At 37.8% G+C, this 17237-nt stretch overlaps 1 protein-coding gene across 15 annotated transcripts in view; it reads left to right on the top strand.

Moving 5' to 3' along the window:
- MAGI1 (membrane associated guanylate kinase, WW and PDZ domain containing 1) overlaps positions 1-17237 on the top strand; it is a 595596-nt gene that overhangs the window by 469358 nt on the left and 109001 nt on the right. For 10 of the 15 annotated variants that reach the window (XM_067463456.1, XM_067463454.1, XM_060766411.2 and 7 more), the window contains 3 exons: positions 4304-4514; positions 7391-7473; positions 13078-13113. In XM_067463456.1, coding sequence (XP_067319557.1) covers positions 4304-4514; positions 7391-7473; positions 13078-13113 — 330 coding nt within the window. The remainder of the gene's footprint in view (positions 1-4303; positions 4515-7390; positions 7474-13077; positions 13114-17237) is intronic. The other 5 variants (XM_067463460.1, XM_060766417.2, XM_060766416.2 and 2 more) reach the window with 1 other exon arrangement.

Genomic DNA, 17237 nt, shown 5'->3' with positions numbered 1-17237 from the left:
TCTCCCCTGGAAACCTTTTCAGAATAACATGATTGAGATATTTTGGAGATTTTTTTTCAAGAATAGAATCCATGCTTTTCAATTGTTGCATTTTGAACCTCAACTTTTCGCAGACCACATGGAATGAGTCTGAGGAAGTCTGTCTTTGCCCTTTTATCTTTTGACTTTTTAGCTCTCATTAAACTTGTGATATGGTGAAAGTCACAAGTAGCATCCTAGTTAGTAGATGGGTTTCTCATCTACACAAGTATGTTACTTTATCAGTATGTTACTTTATCAGAGAATGTTGTTGGAGGATTCTTGGTAGACACTAAAGCTACCAAGGTGAATAGGATTATCCTCATGCTCTGGCACTCTTCCTGTTCTCTTTGAGCCTCCTATCATCTCCCCTCAGCCATCTAGAGAGAAATATGATTCCCCTTCTGTTGAGGGGGTGCAGGAAGGAGGAGTAACCACACCCCTTAAAGCAGTGGTTCTCAACCTGGGGTCCCCAGATGTTTTTGGCCTTCAACTCCCAGAAATCCTAACAGCTGGTACACTGGCTGGGATTTCTGGGAGTTGTAGGCCAAAAACATCTGGGGACCCCAGGTTGAGAACCACTGCCTTAAAGATTCATGAGTGGACCTTGTTACATTATTTGAGGGTCATTTGATAATATCTTTGTTGATTACAGCTCAGGTGACAATCGAGAGTTGGGATCTTACAATTAAGACAAGCAAATAATTTTAAGGGTTCAAATATTTAAATGATAGTTCGACCCCATGGTTGGAATAATTCTAGGCACATTTATGTAAAGACAGGTTTCACAGATAGCAGTTTATTTCTGGAACAAAATTGAACTGGAAATATAAATTCAATTGTCCAGTGTGGTTTTAAATAGAACTTAAGACTGAGGTCCTGAATGGTCATTACAGCTGTGATGATGGAGCTCTGTTTACATAGTTATAATTAATTGTGCCCCTTCAAAACTGCCTTTCACAGCATGGCAGTATCCAGATGAAAATATTTCCAAGGTGCTGAGGATTGAAGTGCCAGGAAATGACATCCTAATGCCTCTCTAATCCTGGGGTGCCTTGAAAACAAACAAGAGGAGAGACCCCTTGAGGTCCTACCCCAACTGCTTGTCCAAAGGCAGAAGTGTGACGTGGATATCATTTTCCAGCATTCCAATCTTCAGTGACTTGGAAAAGCATCATTTGCACTGCAAGGATGTGAAAAGTAGGGCTTGAGGTCCTGTTCGGCTAATCTTGACAGTAAAGGTGAATCTTTGGCAGTTAGAATCACTCCAGTTTACAGTTTCTTAACTGCTGAACCTGATGCTGATCTGTACTGGGGTGGAATTGTGTTACATAATATGCTGCAACTTATGTAGAGATAATGAAAAGAGAATATGAACTAGAACCAGATGCAAGCCCAGCTATGTGGGATTATTGAGGTTTGAGCACCCTTGCCACCAACATGTGATCATTTTGGTATGGTAGGTTCACACCCTTTGCCCAAAACAAGGTAAAACAAGGTTTCCATGTATGGAAAATTCACTGATGTGACATCATTTTGTTTTCTCTTTTTCACCCTTGCTAGACACCATAGATTGTTCATCATACAGGCTGTATATGGCTCTCCAGGGACTTTTTACTTCCCAAGGCTTTCATCATATTTCCCCATCTCAATTTTTAAAGAATAGTTTCTTCCTCAGAATAGTCAATTGCCATTTCTAGAGGATGTTAAGAACTGCATACAGCTTGATTATCCCTTATTCAAAATGCTTTGGACCATTAGTGTTTTGGATTTATTTATTTTTATCTTAGAATGTATATGTATTTGCATATATGTACATACCAAGATATCTTGAAGGTAGTCTTGAAGGTAATTTTATATAAAATTTACAATAATTTTATTCATGAAACAAAGTTTGTGAGTTTTGGACTATTTTGGTGTTTGGAATTCTGTATAAGGGGGCTCAACCTGTATTAACTTTAATACCCATTCCAACCCACCAGTGATCCTAGAACTTACAATTGTAAGTGCAGATGGTACAAAAACTGTACAGTGTTGCCCACAGTGGGTTTGAAAATTAGCACTGGCAAACACTGTGGTTTTTCACTCCTGCAGTAAACAATACATGTTATTTTGTCTTTGTGACCCACTTGAGAATGGAATAGGTTAATGAAATCCTTACTCAGCTAGTGAATTTCATTCCCTGAGATCAGTATGACTGTTGCTTCATATTCTAAGGAAGTGCAAAAGGCATGTTGATTTTAGCCAGGGGCGGTGGTGGTCAAGACCTAGCAAATGAGATGCAATTTTTATTTGGCAAATGGGATACATTTGAGTAATAGTATTGAGTCTGCTGTATTCAATAAAAGTTTATTTGTTCCACTGTAGATTTTAGCTACATTTCATTTCACTCTATTATGTGTAACGGTTGGGTTTGTTAATGTCATGTATATCCTAGCTACCTGAAAAGCAAAATGAATACTCAAAAGACTACTTCATCTTCCTAACTCTAGCAAAAAATAATTTTAAAGAAATAATATCACATTATATTCAGTGATGGTGGGTTTTTTTAAAAAAATGTTTTGTGTCTGTTTATGATAGCAATAACTTCTCTTAATCAAGCTATATGTTCCTATTTTACTTGCCCAAACTCTTGCTTCCAAGAGCTGACTTGGATTCTCACTGATCTATATGGCCATTGCTGCTGGTATGTGGCTCTACTACTGGCATCTCTTATACAATTAATTTTCTCCTATGTGAATTAACGTTATGTATACCACTTATTTTTATTGGGACTCTGTTTAATTGTCATAGGCTAATTTTGAATATCAGATTGACTAGTCATTTTAGAGATAGAAAATAACTTGTCATTTGCAAGTTCTATAAACCATAACAGTCAAGAAGTGTTATAATATTTTACAAAATATACAAGTATGTATAAGTTGGTCCTCAGAATGTTATGGTTTATGATGTTGTTGTTTATTTGTTCAGGTCACAAAGAGTCAGAAATGACTGAACGAATAAACAACATCATAAACCATAACATTCTGAGGACCAATTGACACATACTTGTACATTTTGTAAAATATAACACTTCATGATTGTCTACTTGTGCAGACTGAGCAAGTCTAACCTCATATTCCTAACATAGGGACATCTGTCACCTGCATTCAGAAATGATATCATCCCACAATAGTTATGGATCTCAATTGCAATGTGTTTGGTATTGATTGAAAAATGCCTACAATGTGAGCCATATCTCATTTGCTGAAGTTGATGGAGACTTAGGTCTTGTGTGAGTCCCTAATCAGATTATTACACAAATCTTGGTTCAGACAACAAGATGTATTCAAAAACAGCTTTTGGGTGTTTAAAAATGAGATTAGACTATCCAACAGCTAAATACAGAGCTTACCTGGCTCATTTGAGCATAGCAATGAAAGAACATGTACTGTTGGAAACATACAATGCAACACATTTCATAGGTTGAGCATCTCAACAGATAGTTAGAAATATGCATGCTCACAAAGTGTAATTCTGGCCACACTGGGCATTGGTAACCATTAAAACTGTGTTGCCTTATATTTTCCCCAGCACATATTAGTCAGTACATTATACTTTGTGTCAGCATGCACCCTTTTAACTATCTCTTAAAATGCACATCAGTGTGATTTCGAGCCTATGAAATATCTCTCTCCTTTGATCCTGGGCTAAGGTTTGTCTGGGCACTGAAACCTTCCGTTTCAAATAGAACAATGATCACTTTATGAAGGATTGAAGGATCTTTGTCACTAACTGATAATACTATAAAACAGCTTTGTGAATGGATGTGGTTTTATGAAATATGTTGAGTTATAATATAACTAAACAACTGAGATAAAGGACATTATCCCACAGGCAGGAGGGAAGGGGGTAAAACATCTTAAAGAATGTGGACCCATTTTACCCTGGTAAGGTCCAGCTTCAGGGATGACTAGCCATCCCAAAATGTTTCCCACCTTCTTCCCACTTTCCTCTATTTCCCACCATTTTCTTCAGTCAGGAGACAGAGAATACCTGACTCCTGAAAATAGAGTCTCCTTACCATCATTGCATAGTGGCAAGACATATTCTCATGGGCAGCCACCAGAAATAGCTGTGTGTCATGGGATGACCTCCATGGGACTCCGTTTTGCCAGCATATGAAGACAGTAAGAAAACAGAGGAAAGTTAAGGTGGTATAATATCAAAAGTCAATAAGAAACAGTGGCTAATACTATCTCTGTATTTTGTATGCACATGTGTGTATGTCTGTGTCCTTTTGCAGCCGACTCCGGTGAACAAGACGAGCACAACACACACAGTACAAGAGACGCAGAGCCCTCATCTGTGAATAGCAGCATCACTACCATTCCCACCACGGAACCTTCTCAGAAGCTCCCTCAATACCTACCTCCTTGTGCAGAGGAAAACTTGGGTCCTCTGCCTGAAAACTGGGAGATGGCCTATACAGAGAATGGAGAAGTCTACTTTATAGAGTAATCATTTAATACTATTTTCGGCAGGGCAGGGGTGAGCCTTATCTTGAAGTACCAAAAGTTTACCACTGGACATTCTCTGAAATGTGTGGGGAAAAAACTGGAGATGAGCTGAAATGTTCAGACTTTTTTAGGCCCAAATTACTTTTAGTTAATTATATTTCTTAATCCTGCTTTTTTGTACAAAATATTATTTTCTGATGAGGTTAAGATCTGTCTGCCTGAGCACATTCAAAGTTAAGCAACAAGGTCCTTAGATTTACAAGCAGAAGTACAAGGCAGTGAAGGCACAATCGTGAATGTTGGAGAGGAATGACAGCGGGTAATTCTTGAACAAATGGTAAACAGAAAACAAGTATTTTGTGTGAGAAATGTCTGTAAGAAAACATCTCTTTGCAGAATTCAGATGGTTTCCTTTACATAATAACCTTGCTGCCTAAATGAAAGCCACATTAATTCTTTTATAGGGCAGACATTTCCAATTCAGAGATAAAAAGTGTTATGTTAATGTTACAGTAGTTATCATTTCCCTCTCTAGAAGACAAATTATAGTGTGGCTAGCTGGGAAGTTGGCTTCTTGTTGACGTGGCACAGAAGCTTCTGAGGTTCTGCCACCACTGGTCTTATAACATATTGTTTCCCAAACAGCAGACAAAAATACCCCCCCCCCCAAACCCGGTATTTAATGTTTTGCACCTTGGCAGACCTTCTTCACTGCATTATTTCAAATTTGACTTGCCTGTTGGACTTCTTTGCATTCCTTTACTAGCTGAAGATTAATTGCCCTGAAGAACACAACAGAATTAAATGGGTTGATGTATCCTGTGTTGCTGAGGGTGGGTAAAGTAGTGTGTGAAACAATGACTTTCCACTCCACCTTTCACATCACCCATAATGAATAGAAGGGTTATGAAGTGCCTTCTTTGTTACTTATTTGATAATTCATCAAAAGGACATATACAGTTTTCTCTCCCCTTAAAATTTCCAGGAGGGATTCTTGGGAAAGGAGCGGTGCTGTGCTGTTCAAACTTTACTGCGTAATAAATAGTACTCTGTAGTTTTCTGTTTATCAAGAGTATTTAGCTGCTGGAAGGAATAGTGTTGAATAAATGGTCAAAGCCAGCAAGAATAGGAAACTTTTGGAGGAATTACACAGACTACCATATGAATCATTCTAGGGAAAGGAATAATTACTCATAATCGTATCTGGCTCCGTGTTCAATTCTCTTGATTCACGGTGCTGAAGGCCTTGGTTGTGCCACTTTTAGAGAACTTCCTTAGGAGAGATTTCATGTAATGGTTGGGCAGCAAATTAAATAATTTAATACCATAGTGATAATTATATTGCTGAGATCATCCTCTACAGATACTGTTTGCTTCCTCTGCTTCTCAAAAATAAATAAAACAATATCTTGTTGGCTATTTTTTAAAACCGATTTTCTGTAAGGCAGTTCTCTTTGAAACAGCACACATTATCCTCTTGTTTATCTTGGTGACAGCTCTACACTCACAACAGAGCAGGAGCCAGTATTTGAACCATGTTGTATTTCTCCCTTGCCATTTAATGAAGTTACATCTTTGGAGCTTTAAGTAACCAAGAAGTGACACATTCTACAACAAAGGGAGGGCATTATTTCTCACTATTCCTTTGTTATGGGGGGGGGGGGGAGAGTTACAAGTAATCTGTAGTTTGTCACTGATTACTACCAGATTGTATCTGACCCGCAATCTTTCATCCCTCCAATGCATAAAACAGAAGTTAGAGACTCATTTTAAAAACAAAACAATAAATTGCATACACACCTGAATTGAGAGACTCAGCCATTCACCCTGAATGCATGCTAGCCAGAACTCTTGGGCATAGTCTTTGGCTGGGATGTTTTGCCAGATTCTCATATCACACATGGGTCATCATCCTCAGCTCATAGTAATTTTCTTTAGAATAAATGAAGATAATTCATGATCCATTCTTCATATAATCAGAACAACAGACTAGAAATGTTCTGGGCTTTCCTGGTCCAGCCCAACATTTAACTCGTCTTATGATCCATCAGCAGCTTGTTTTTCTCCAGCAGTTGCTGTTATTTGTTATGGATGACAGTTTTACAGCTCAAAGAAGGTTGGGGATTGGTTTCTATACAATCTTAGCTGTGCTACGCTTGCCTGAATTACCCAAACCCCAGGAGTTAGTAATACCTCAATATCATTTATTTTCCCACCTCTTGTGATTCCTCAGTTGTTATGCTCAAACCATTGTGAGAAAAAGTGCTGATGTTTCTTTACCCTCATAGGATCTGTAAAACACATTGAGTGGTTGCCTAGAAACAGATTGAATGTGTTTCCTCCAAAATACAACCTAAATAAGCTTTAAAATATTAGCCTGGGGATTGAGAAGAGACGTGATAGTGTGCCTCAGCTATCTGAGGGATAGCACTGCAGAATCCATGCAGGAGGTTTGGTCTCTGCTGCCCCAGAGGACAGGAATACAACTGATATGTGGAACATGATGCATAGCCAATTTCCTTTGGCAAATTAAATGTGAAATAAATCTCTTACCCTTGTTATTTTTAAAAAACAAAACAGATCAGGCCCCACTTGTTTATTAAGACCTGTGCATATTATTATATATTTATTGCAAAACTGGTATGAGCATTTAATTCTGTAATATTACCAATGTTCTATACTTACCTATTCAAATGCTGATGCATTTGCTTTGTCGCAGTATATATATATATATATATTGAGTTTGTGTTATAGGCTGTGTTCTAGATTAATAAGCCCTCAGTTCAGGTGAATAAAACCAGTGGACACGTTATTTTTCTGCTGCTGATACTTCATCTTTTAAAAAGGTCACATTTCCATTTTTTGGTTTGCAGCCACAACACTAAAACAACGTCTTGGCTAGACCCACGGTGCCTGAACAAACAGCAAAAGCCTCTAGAAGAATGTGAAGATGATGGTAAGAGTACAGTGTTTGAAAGCTGGGACAATCTTTGACCTAACTGGAGAGTTATTCTTTTTAAAAGACAACAGCAATGTTGGATTAGCTATCATCTATCCTCTTCCAAAACCAGTTGCTTTGAATGTGTGCTATTTTCTAAGACCTTGATCCAGATTTATCAAATGCAGGAAATGGGTTGTTGCCTAAAAAGGTGGCCTAAGAGCAAAAGGGACATCATCTAGACACTTCACTGGTCCCAGTTGTTTCATGATGCAGATGGTGATTCTGGTATTCATCTACATTAGCTACATCTGCAAGTCTGCCTAGCTGAATATGTGTATGTCTGTAATGTGTACTAGGAGAGCTTTTTAATGAAATATTCTACAAAATACCTTCAGCTTGTAGAACTGTGTGCAGGATTGAGATATAGATTATGCTTTAAAAGTATTTTCAGAAGTAAGATCTTCTACAGTAATCTAGCTTTCTTTAACCCACTATATTTTGGAACCTAATGCTATATTAATGGTTATTGTTATACGTAAGATTCAATTCTCTGGTTTGCTGAACGGATTCTGTTGTTAGAATCACAATGACATAGTTAGTTCTCCCCTGATGAAATCACTAGAAAAGTAATGCCCAATTTAACTTCAATTTATTTCCTTGTTATGGAAGCCTACAATTAGTCTTTTCTAGGATCTTGTGCTTTTGTCATTTAATTCTGACCCTAACGTCATCACTGCTTTCCTAATTGACCGAAAAGAAAAGGCGTTCTGTTGCTTCCTTTTTGCAGTTGCCATATCAGGATTTATTGAAATAATAATTGGCAGTGATTTGATTTCTGAATCCTTTGAGACACTGAAAAATGCAAGCCAGTGTCCAATTTAAGAGATCAAGCTCTCTCAATTTGGGATGGGGAAATTAGGTTTGCCACAGTATTTGTTTGAAAAACAACAGCCATGGACTAAATCAAGAAAGGAAGTAAACAGAATTCAGAAAAGACAATATATCATGGTCCTTTTCTTTACAAACAGTATATAATTAGGTACACATGTATTCTAAACCTAATGGATATGCTAGTGTATTTAAAATGCTAAAGTTACTTTTAAGCATGTAGTTAACTGCCAGGTCGGATGTGAGAGTGGCATATTCTTTTATGTCTCTTTTGTCAAATTGGAGCACTATTTCTCCAAACCTTTTTTTTATAGTTCAGCTCACTTCTGATATTGGAGCAGGTTTAGGGAAAGAGGGCTTCAGGCAACTGATGAAGAGAGATGATAAGGGGTGAAGGAATAAGCTCCCTTCCCCTGCAAGTCCTTTTTGATGTTAAAATTGGAAACAGTACAGCCCACTTTCTATATAAATGAGGCAGGCTCATGAATGAACAAGGTGGCAGCTACCTTCTTGCCTCCTTTGGCTTTAGTTAGCAAATCTAGGTATTTGCAGGAGTTATCCTGACTTTCTTTATGTTATTATTGAATCCTCTTGCCAAGAGGCAATGTGGCCCTCCAACTCAGTCATTAGCACCATAGCCAAAGCCAGAAGATCTAACTCAAGAAAAAAGAAATCCAATACCATTGTGTTCAGAATGGATATCAGTATGGTAACCTCTTTGTCAGATGTGCTTCAGAAACAATTACACATAAGTATCTATTTTGAAGTTGTTTCCAAACTGGTTCTTACAAATTATGTGTTGAAATTATAGATCTTTCATTCTGGTGCCTTTTAGATGTGTAGGACTATGCCAGTGGTTCCAACCTTTGGTGTTCCAGGTGTTTAGGATGTCAAATTCCAGAAGCCCCAGCCAGCTTGGCCAGTTGTCAGGAATTCTGAAAATTGAAGTTCAAAACACCTAGATGAGCATAGGTTGAGAACCACTAGGTTATGTTACAGTCACTTCTATACAACTTCATTAAAGCAAGTTGATGAACATTCCACTGAAATCTCATTTTGTATGATACCTAGAAATAATCTGTCTCATGCTTTCTTCTGCAATCACCATACTTTGCCATTACAAATTATGTGACATGATAGGTAATTAACTTCATAGGCGTAAGTAATATAGCAGTAATCATAGGTTTGTAGAAGGTCGCAAGGCCCTTTCAGTGTAATTCCCTGCCAGTGCAGGAATGCCCCACTAAAGTACCCAAGAGGTAGATATAAATTTCAGCGCCCCACCCCCTTACATTGAATGATTATGTGTTTCTATGGAAACTTTATTTATTTAGCTCATTTTCTTTGCTGAGCCTATTTCATAGCCAGTGAATATTTCTAACAGCAAGGGATATAAATTCTCACCTTAATTCATAGGTAACATATTTGGCTTTACACTGTTTGTAATTTTGATTAGCTTTATTTTTATATACCTTAAAACAAATGCTCATTTCAATGAGTGGTAATTTGACCTTACAGTGAAAAGACAAGTTAAGAATATGAAGAAATAGAAAGTGCCACTTTTTATTGAGTCTGATTAATGGGTTCACCACTGTGTACTCTAACTGGTAGTCATTGTCAGAGGATCCTTGAACTAGATCTTCTTGGAATTGAGCCTGGAATTTTATGTGCTTTTCAACAAAACTGTGGCCACTTAAACTCGCATGTATTCTATGAAATCCAATAAGATTTTCCACTTCCAGAAATCATAACAGAAAGCAATATGGATGTGGATTGATTACACTATGTAACAAAATTTGAAAAAAGTCTGTTCCTGATTTGAAAGTATTATTTCCTGTTTAATTGTGCAGTACTTACTTTGAAAGTAGTTGTTATACTCCACGAACTTCATTTTTTTGTGGCTGAGGGTAGTACTATTCTTTTTTTTTTTTCAGTCTAGGCACCTCATTTGTAATTTTTCTTAATGAAAATAAGCCATTGTAACCTTCAAGCAGACCATAGAAACAAAGTTTTTGCAGTTCAATAAACTTTTTCCATGTTTTTATGATAGAATCAATTAGGAAATTACATTTATAAACCAGGAACAAAAATTGTGTTACATCGTGTTATGGATGTTAATTGTTTTAGTGCTTGTCTTACTGCTGGTTTTAAGAATTTATGTATGCAAAATGTGTTTTCCTCCAAAACTGTGACTCCTCCAACTTGTATGGTTCTCTAAAATTTCTATGCTAAAAATCCAATAAAGTTTTTCACTTCCAGAGCTCTTTCCAACAACACAGCAAAAAAGGAGGATATGGAGCTTGATTGATTATGGGTGTTAATTGTTTTAGTGTTTTTTTTTTACTGTTATTTTACTGTATAATGGTTTAATTGGTTTTTAGTTATGTCATTTCAGTAGTTTTATTTTTAGGGGAAAGACAGTAAAAGGGGAAATAAAAGTCACGAAAATAAAAACAATACAACCCTCGTATTTGCAGGGTATCTATTCCAAGATCCCCTTGGATATTTGAAAGAGTGGATAATAGCGCACCCTATATTTTGACTATGGTTGGGTTGTTGAACTCAACTGGAGGACCAAGAGAGGACTAGACACACTTCCTGGGGGATTTTTTTGAAGCATGGGTTTATGAAACCAGAACTATTGAATCCAAGGATAAGAGGGTCATGCTGTAAAAAAGAAGGGAGGAGAAGAGGGAAAAGGGAATATACCAGCAGCTTTAAGACAAGCTGGTTTTTATCTTAGCATAAACTTTTGTGGATATAAACCCATATCTTCAAATGTAGTACAGAGTGATATTAAAGCCTTGGGTATAAGGCTTGTTTATGCAGTTGTGGGGGTGGATGGAATGTAATAGGATCAGGTAAGAGGCAAATCATGTCCCTTGCCCTAAACTTTCAAAGGTTTAGGAAAGGAGATCTTTCAGAGTGTGGAACCAGGGAAACAGACTTTTGGTAACTTTGGTGACTTTTTAAAATGCTGGCCAATGTAAAAATCCAAAAAAACCTGTATGACCTTGCCAATCTCTTTGAAAATTTGGAGCAAAGGGCATGGTCACATACTCTCAACCTCAGAGTACGACAAATATAAGTCTCCTCTGAATGCATTCTGCCAAGATATACCATGATTAGAATTGCCATAAGTCAAAAGTGACTTGAGGCACACAACAAGCTCTTTAAGAAATGTCTTTAAAATTAATTTTGGACCCTTATGGCTTTGTCTGACAGCAACAGTTCCTTTGTGTCAAAATATGTTACATTTGCAAAAATTTTGAGAACATCTGGTTGACATGTGCTAAACTGAATCCATTCTCCTTTTATAATTTGCTTGCAAGTTTTGTTTCATCCCTCATTTGCTGGCTACAATTTTGTTTCTTGAAAAAACAGCATTCCCAGTCATTCATGCCATCGTTAGCAGATGGAAATGCTGAGTAATATATAAATGGATGATGAAGTGATATTTTTGATTAGAATAAGCTTGTTCTTCGCAAGTGGTTCTTCTTTTATAAGCAAATATTTTGGGCATGTGTTTCCTAGACTAGAGTTAAAGACTGTGCAGCAAATCAGCACATATGCTCACCCTTTGAAGAGCACCTGACTAGCTGACTTGAATTTATACAGTTGTTTTGCTGAGAAAACCTAGACCCATGAGGTCAATTTCTAGCAACCATTGGCTCTTCATAGTCTCAATGCATTCCAGTACGCTTTGTGCAGGAGTAATATTTGGAGAATTATTATTACTATTATTATTATCATCATCATCTCCACTTTTGCTCTCTAAAAAGAGACTCAAAGTGGCGTACAGTAAAACCAATACAATACAACTTAAAATCTTAAAAATATACGAATATTAAAATAGAATAAAATATTAACCTTATTAAAAATAAACAGTTAAAATCCTTAAAATGGATTAAAATTCCATTATTATTCAAGAGACATTAGCTCAACTGGATTTTTAATAGTAGATATAGTCAGGTTCAATATTATAATAATCAAATATACATCAAGACCTGGTTCACACAAGAGCTGAGATTAACACATTGAAGCCCTACCCTTCCAACATATCCTTTCCGAAAAGGATATGTGTCCATATTGCTTTCTACTTTTCACCAAACCCCATAAGGGAATGGGAAGCAGCAGTGTCTAAGCTTCGCCAAGAACTCTTGATTAGGGTAAAGGTAAAGGTTTCCCCTTGACACTAAGTCTAGTCATGTCCAACTCTGGAGAGTGGTGCTCCTCTCCATTTCTAAGCCAAAGAGCCAGTGTTGTCCATAGACTACATGGAGCGCTGTTACCTTCCCACCAAAGCAGTACCTATTGATCTACTCACATTTGCATGTTTTTGAACTGCTGGGTTGGCAGAAGCTGGGGCTAACAGCAGGCACTCACCCCGCTCTCCGAATATTCACTGCCAACCTTTTGGTTAACAAGTTCAGCAGCTCAGTGGTTTAACCCGCTGTGCCCCCGGGGGCTCCCTTGATTAGGGTAGATACAGATAAATGAAGATATTTTCTATTATTTAAAGGAAACTCCAAACATTTTTACTATCATTGTTGCCAAAGGCCACACTCTTTCAACTGAAAAAGGTGTCATGGTGTGAGTTTACGCTGCATCGATACAAAACTTGGTGTTGGTTCTGCTGTATACTAGCAGGAATTTCTTGCTTGGTGCTGGTGTCTGAATTTTTCTTTTAATTTTTTTCCTATCTCATTTACTGCTCTTCCTTTGGAGAAGAAGGGGTACACACGGAGGAACTGGACAGTGAACTAGGTAAACCATCCATCTCTCATTTTTTTTGCTCTGTTGGGCTACACCATTAACTGCTTAACATCCTTTTTCCTTTATATCACATTCCTTTTTCTTTTCTCTCTTAATTTTAAGCAAGGTCTTGATAGCAAAATGTAACTGGGTTTACACATTGAACATAGCTTTATTTCCATTGGCATGACATTTTCAGGCAAACTCATTGTCCTGTAATCTTGTGGAGTATTCTGCCTCTTCCAACCTCCCCAAAATATGCCATTGTTTGAAAAAATTTACACATATTTAGAGGACAAAGGGATCTATAGGACAAAAACTGTTCTCGGTTGGCTGTGTTAAAAGTTGAAGTTCTTATATTCAATTATTATATGGAATTAGGCTCTTGACTTGACTTTTGTTTACTGCATCCAAGAGATAGGGTATCATACTTTTTTATAAAGGCTATTTGTGATGATGCAGTGTGTTGATGTTATTCTGTATTGGTACACAAATCTTACCTTTCACTAGTGACACCCTGATGTCTATGTCCTCATGCAAAGAGCTGGGAGACCTTTGCTCCCTTCCCTCTTAATGGTACGCGGTCATTCTCATTGTCCTTCACCATTTTCCTGGCTGCCAATAGCTGCTTGGGAACTGGAGTCAAATGTGTAACAACCACAGATCTCACAACCCTGTTCTAAAATGAGTTGTTAGCAGAAGTCAACATATGCGAGGATCATAATGCAGAGATAAATATATGTGGTATCTGAACATGTATACAAGAGGCCACATATTTCCACTTTCATACTGATAATTATTTGTGAACCTCAAAGAAGAATAACACAAAAAATATGGAGTCTTAGAGTTGAAGGAGCCACATAGACAATCTAGCCCAGCCTACAGTCATACAGGAATACACAACTGAAGCACTCTTATTGGATGGCCATCTAACCTCTGTTCAAAAACCTCCAAAGTTGGAGGTGACCTTTCGTAACACAGTTGTCATGAGATATTTTGAAAGAATAAAAATAGGGATAGAAATAGGATTGAATGCAATAAAAGAGCACCTGTCTCTAATTAGGGACCCTGGGAGCATACAGATAATTGACTTCAGAATGACATGCTTTCCTAGCATTACAGAGTATGTCACATTTATTCAGATCCCATTCTTTTGAAACACAGCTATTAAAAGTGAAAAAAGGCAAAGATAAGTTATTTACTCCATAAGTGATACTATGATCTTCTGTGCCTCTTTATTGCACCAAGCTCTTGCATAGGGGGGCCTTAAAACAAGTGTCATATTTTTGGGAAAACCAGTGTGATATATGGCTTTGAGAGTTGACTGTGACTTGAAGGGACCATGTTTCAAATCCCTGCTCAGGCATAGAGAACCATTAGATGACTTTGGGCTCATCTTACTCTCTCAACCAAGGAAGCTGTGGCAAACACCCTCTGAATAAATCTTGCCAAGAAAACCCTAGATGGGGTCGCTGTCCATCAGAGTTGGTCTGGAGGAACCCTGCAAGAAATAACAATGATTGGAAGTACTTCAGACAAATGAGTTTTTTCCCAGACCTCTGGAATTTATATGTATCTCAAATTAAAAAGAAAAATTGTGCTAGTTATTTCTGGGTTAAAAATTGCAACATAAATGTGTTTTCCAAGTCTTATCCTAGTTTTCAAAGCTCTTTTTATCACTGTGTCCTAGCTTACACAAAAGCTGTTATTCCCAGAAAGAAATCATGTTATGTCAAGCTGGAGAAAAGACCAACTCGCCATTTTTGCCAAGTATTTTTTCATCACCTCCTGCCACCCCCATCTACAAATAGCACTGGCTTGCATTCCCTGTCTTTGTATCACAACGCAACCAAATCCATTTCAGATGAATAACATGAAAATACGTGGGTGGAGGAAGTTGGAGAGGAACCTGCCTTTTATTTGCAAACAGGGAACATGTGGAAGACAACTCATTAAATAATTTTTCTTGGTTTTTAGCCAGTTCTGGATTACAAATATAAACGTTGAGTAATTCGCCCATGTGTGTTTATAAAGGTTTCATCCCATTACATTCTGGAGCTATTTGTGTCCTTATGGCACTGTAGCTGCCGCCTGCAGATAACACACTGGAGAACTGCTTGATATTGATTCATGTACAATTCTGTGAATATATGAGCTGCAAAGCAGATATCAGTAATTTTGGATACAATCCAATACACATTTCACTGGCTTTAAATCTCTCAGTAGGGCTTGCCCCTGAGTAGACATGTGTAGGATTTTGCACTATTAACTAATCTCTGTTTCACATTGATTAAACCATAATGATTGCTATGTGCTTTTATGTCGCTTCCAACTAATGGTGACCACAAGGCAAATCTGTCATAGCAAGATTTGTTCTGAAGGGGTTTGATCCTGAGAGAGTTTGACTGGCCCAAAGTCACTGAGTGAGTTTCCATGGCTGAGCGGAGGATTCAAACCTGGCCTCCAGAGTCATAGCCCAATGCTCAAACCACTACACCATGCTAGCTCTCAAACCATGCTAGCTCTCAACTATTGTTCATATCCTAGAACACTTTTAACATTGGGAGTTTGCTTTACACTGAAGAAAAATAAGAAGAATCAATGCATCTCTCTGCTGCTGAAAAAAACATACACACTCATGAATTAAACAGTGCTTTCTTCAGATGTGTGTGTGTATGTGGGGGTGGGGGCTTTCTAAGCATCACTTAGTAGGTCAGGGTGATCAGTATCCAAAAATTGGAGAACACATTAATATCTGCCCCACATACAGACACAGAACTGCAGCAATAAATGCAACAAATATTCTTGCGCTGAGGATGTTGGGCCTTGTTTCAAATGTTGCTTATGCATGGTGACTGTTGATTTTTAAAGAATTTTAAGAATACGACAACTACCACAGTGAAGGGGTAGGGCTCTTATAGAGATTTTGAAAATGTCCAGGGACGAGGGAGATGACAACTTGCATGTTTTCCATCGCAACGCTATTGGACATATCTTTCAGAAACTCACATGGAAGAGTAGGGCAATTGAATCAACAATTTGTCAAAACACCCTTCCTGTGAAAAGAAATTAGTTCCGGTTTGATCTTGCCTAATATGTTAATGCTCTGTGTGTGTGTGTGTGTGTGTGTATGTGTAATTTTTGACATGGGAAGCCATAATCCCCCAACTGCAACATCAAGTAAGATGTTCAGATAAGTATATTTGAGCATTTTTTCCAGTTGATATGTTGAGTGTAATTATTTCTCATCAGCTTCATACACATTGGAAAATATTTATATAGAATAATCAAAATAGATACAGAAACAGGGATGTGGAGGTTCCATTTGCTTTAGGCGAAGAAGATTGCAATACATGTTAGTGTTTAAATCAAATTGAGAGGGGGTTTAATTAAAGATTTTGATATGACCCATGGGTAGCTAGCGGATGATTCTTCCCCTAGCCACCACTGCTTTTTTCTTACCCAGATATTCAAAAGGACTTTTGTCATGCTACTTAGAGCTTCATCATGCAAGGCTAAAATTTGGTGGCATTTACCAATTTAGTCCTGGTAACTCATGGAGCCAGGTAGCACCCATCACATGACATTCCACTGGCTCTGTGGGTGAAGGAGGGTGGCACCAGCCCTGTGTTGGCTTCCCGTGTTGCCATTTACTTTCATGGGGGAAGCCGAGCACACCACACTTCCCCCCATGGGATCAGCTTCCCACACTCTGCAGCAAGACGAAATGAAGTGGCACACTTTCTGCAGCTGTGTGATGAGGTTGTTAAAACAGTCCAGAAGTGCTGCCATGAGATAAGGAATAGAGCACTTTGGTCCTTCTTTTAGGTTCTTCCAGTATGTACTAAGTACTCGCCTTTCACCATTCTACTCAGAGAAGGATATCGTTTGTGTGTGTGTGTGTGTGTTAAGGTACATTACTTACACTGATTCATAGATAAGTTGATCCAGGTTTTTGGAGTCCATTCTTTTTCTATAAAAATTTCTAGACACATACACATGTGTATATAGTAATCTTGTCAAATTGACTATGCCTCCAAATTGCATTTAACAGTCAGGTGTCCTCAAAGGTAAAATGAGGATTTTGTGTGTGTTGAGGTTACGTATCGAAGCCTGTCATGAAAGACATGTGTAGA

The sequence above is a fragment of the Anolis sagrei genome, chromosome 2 (genome assembly GCF_037176765.1).
Source record: "Anolis sagrei isolate rAnoSag1 chromosome 2, rAnoSag1.mat, whole genome shotgun sequence".
Classification (NCBI taxonomy): Eukaryota; Metazoa; Chordata; class Lepidosauria; order Squamata; family Dactyloidae; genus Anolis; species Anolis sagrei.
This window is presented reverse-complemented; position numbering and strand designations above follow the sequence as displayed.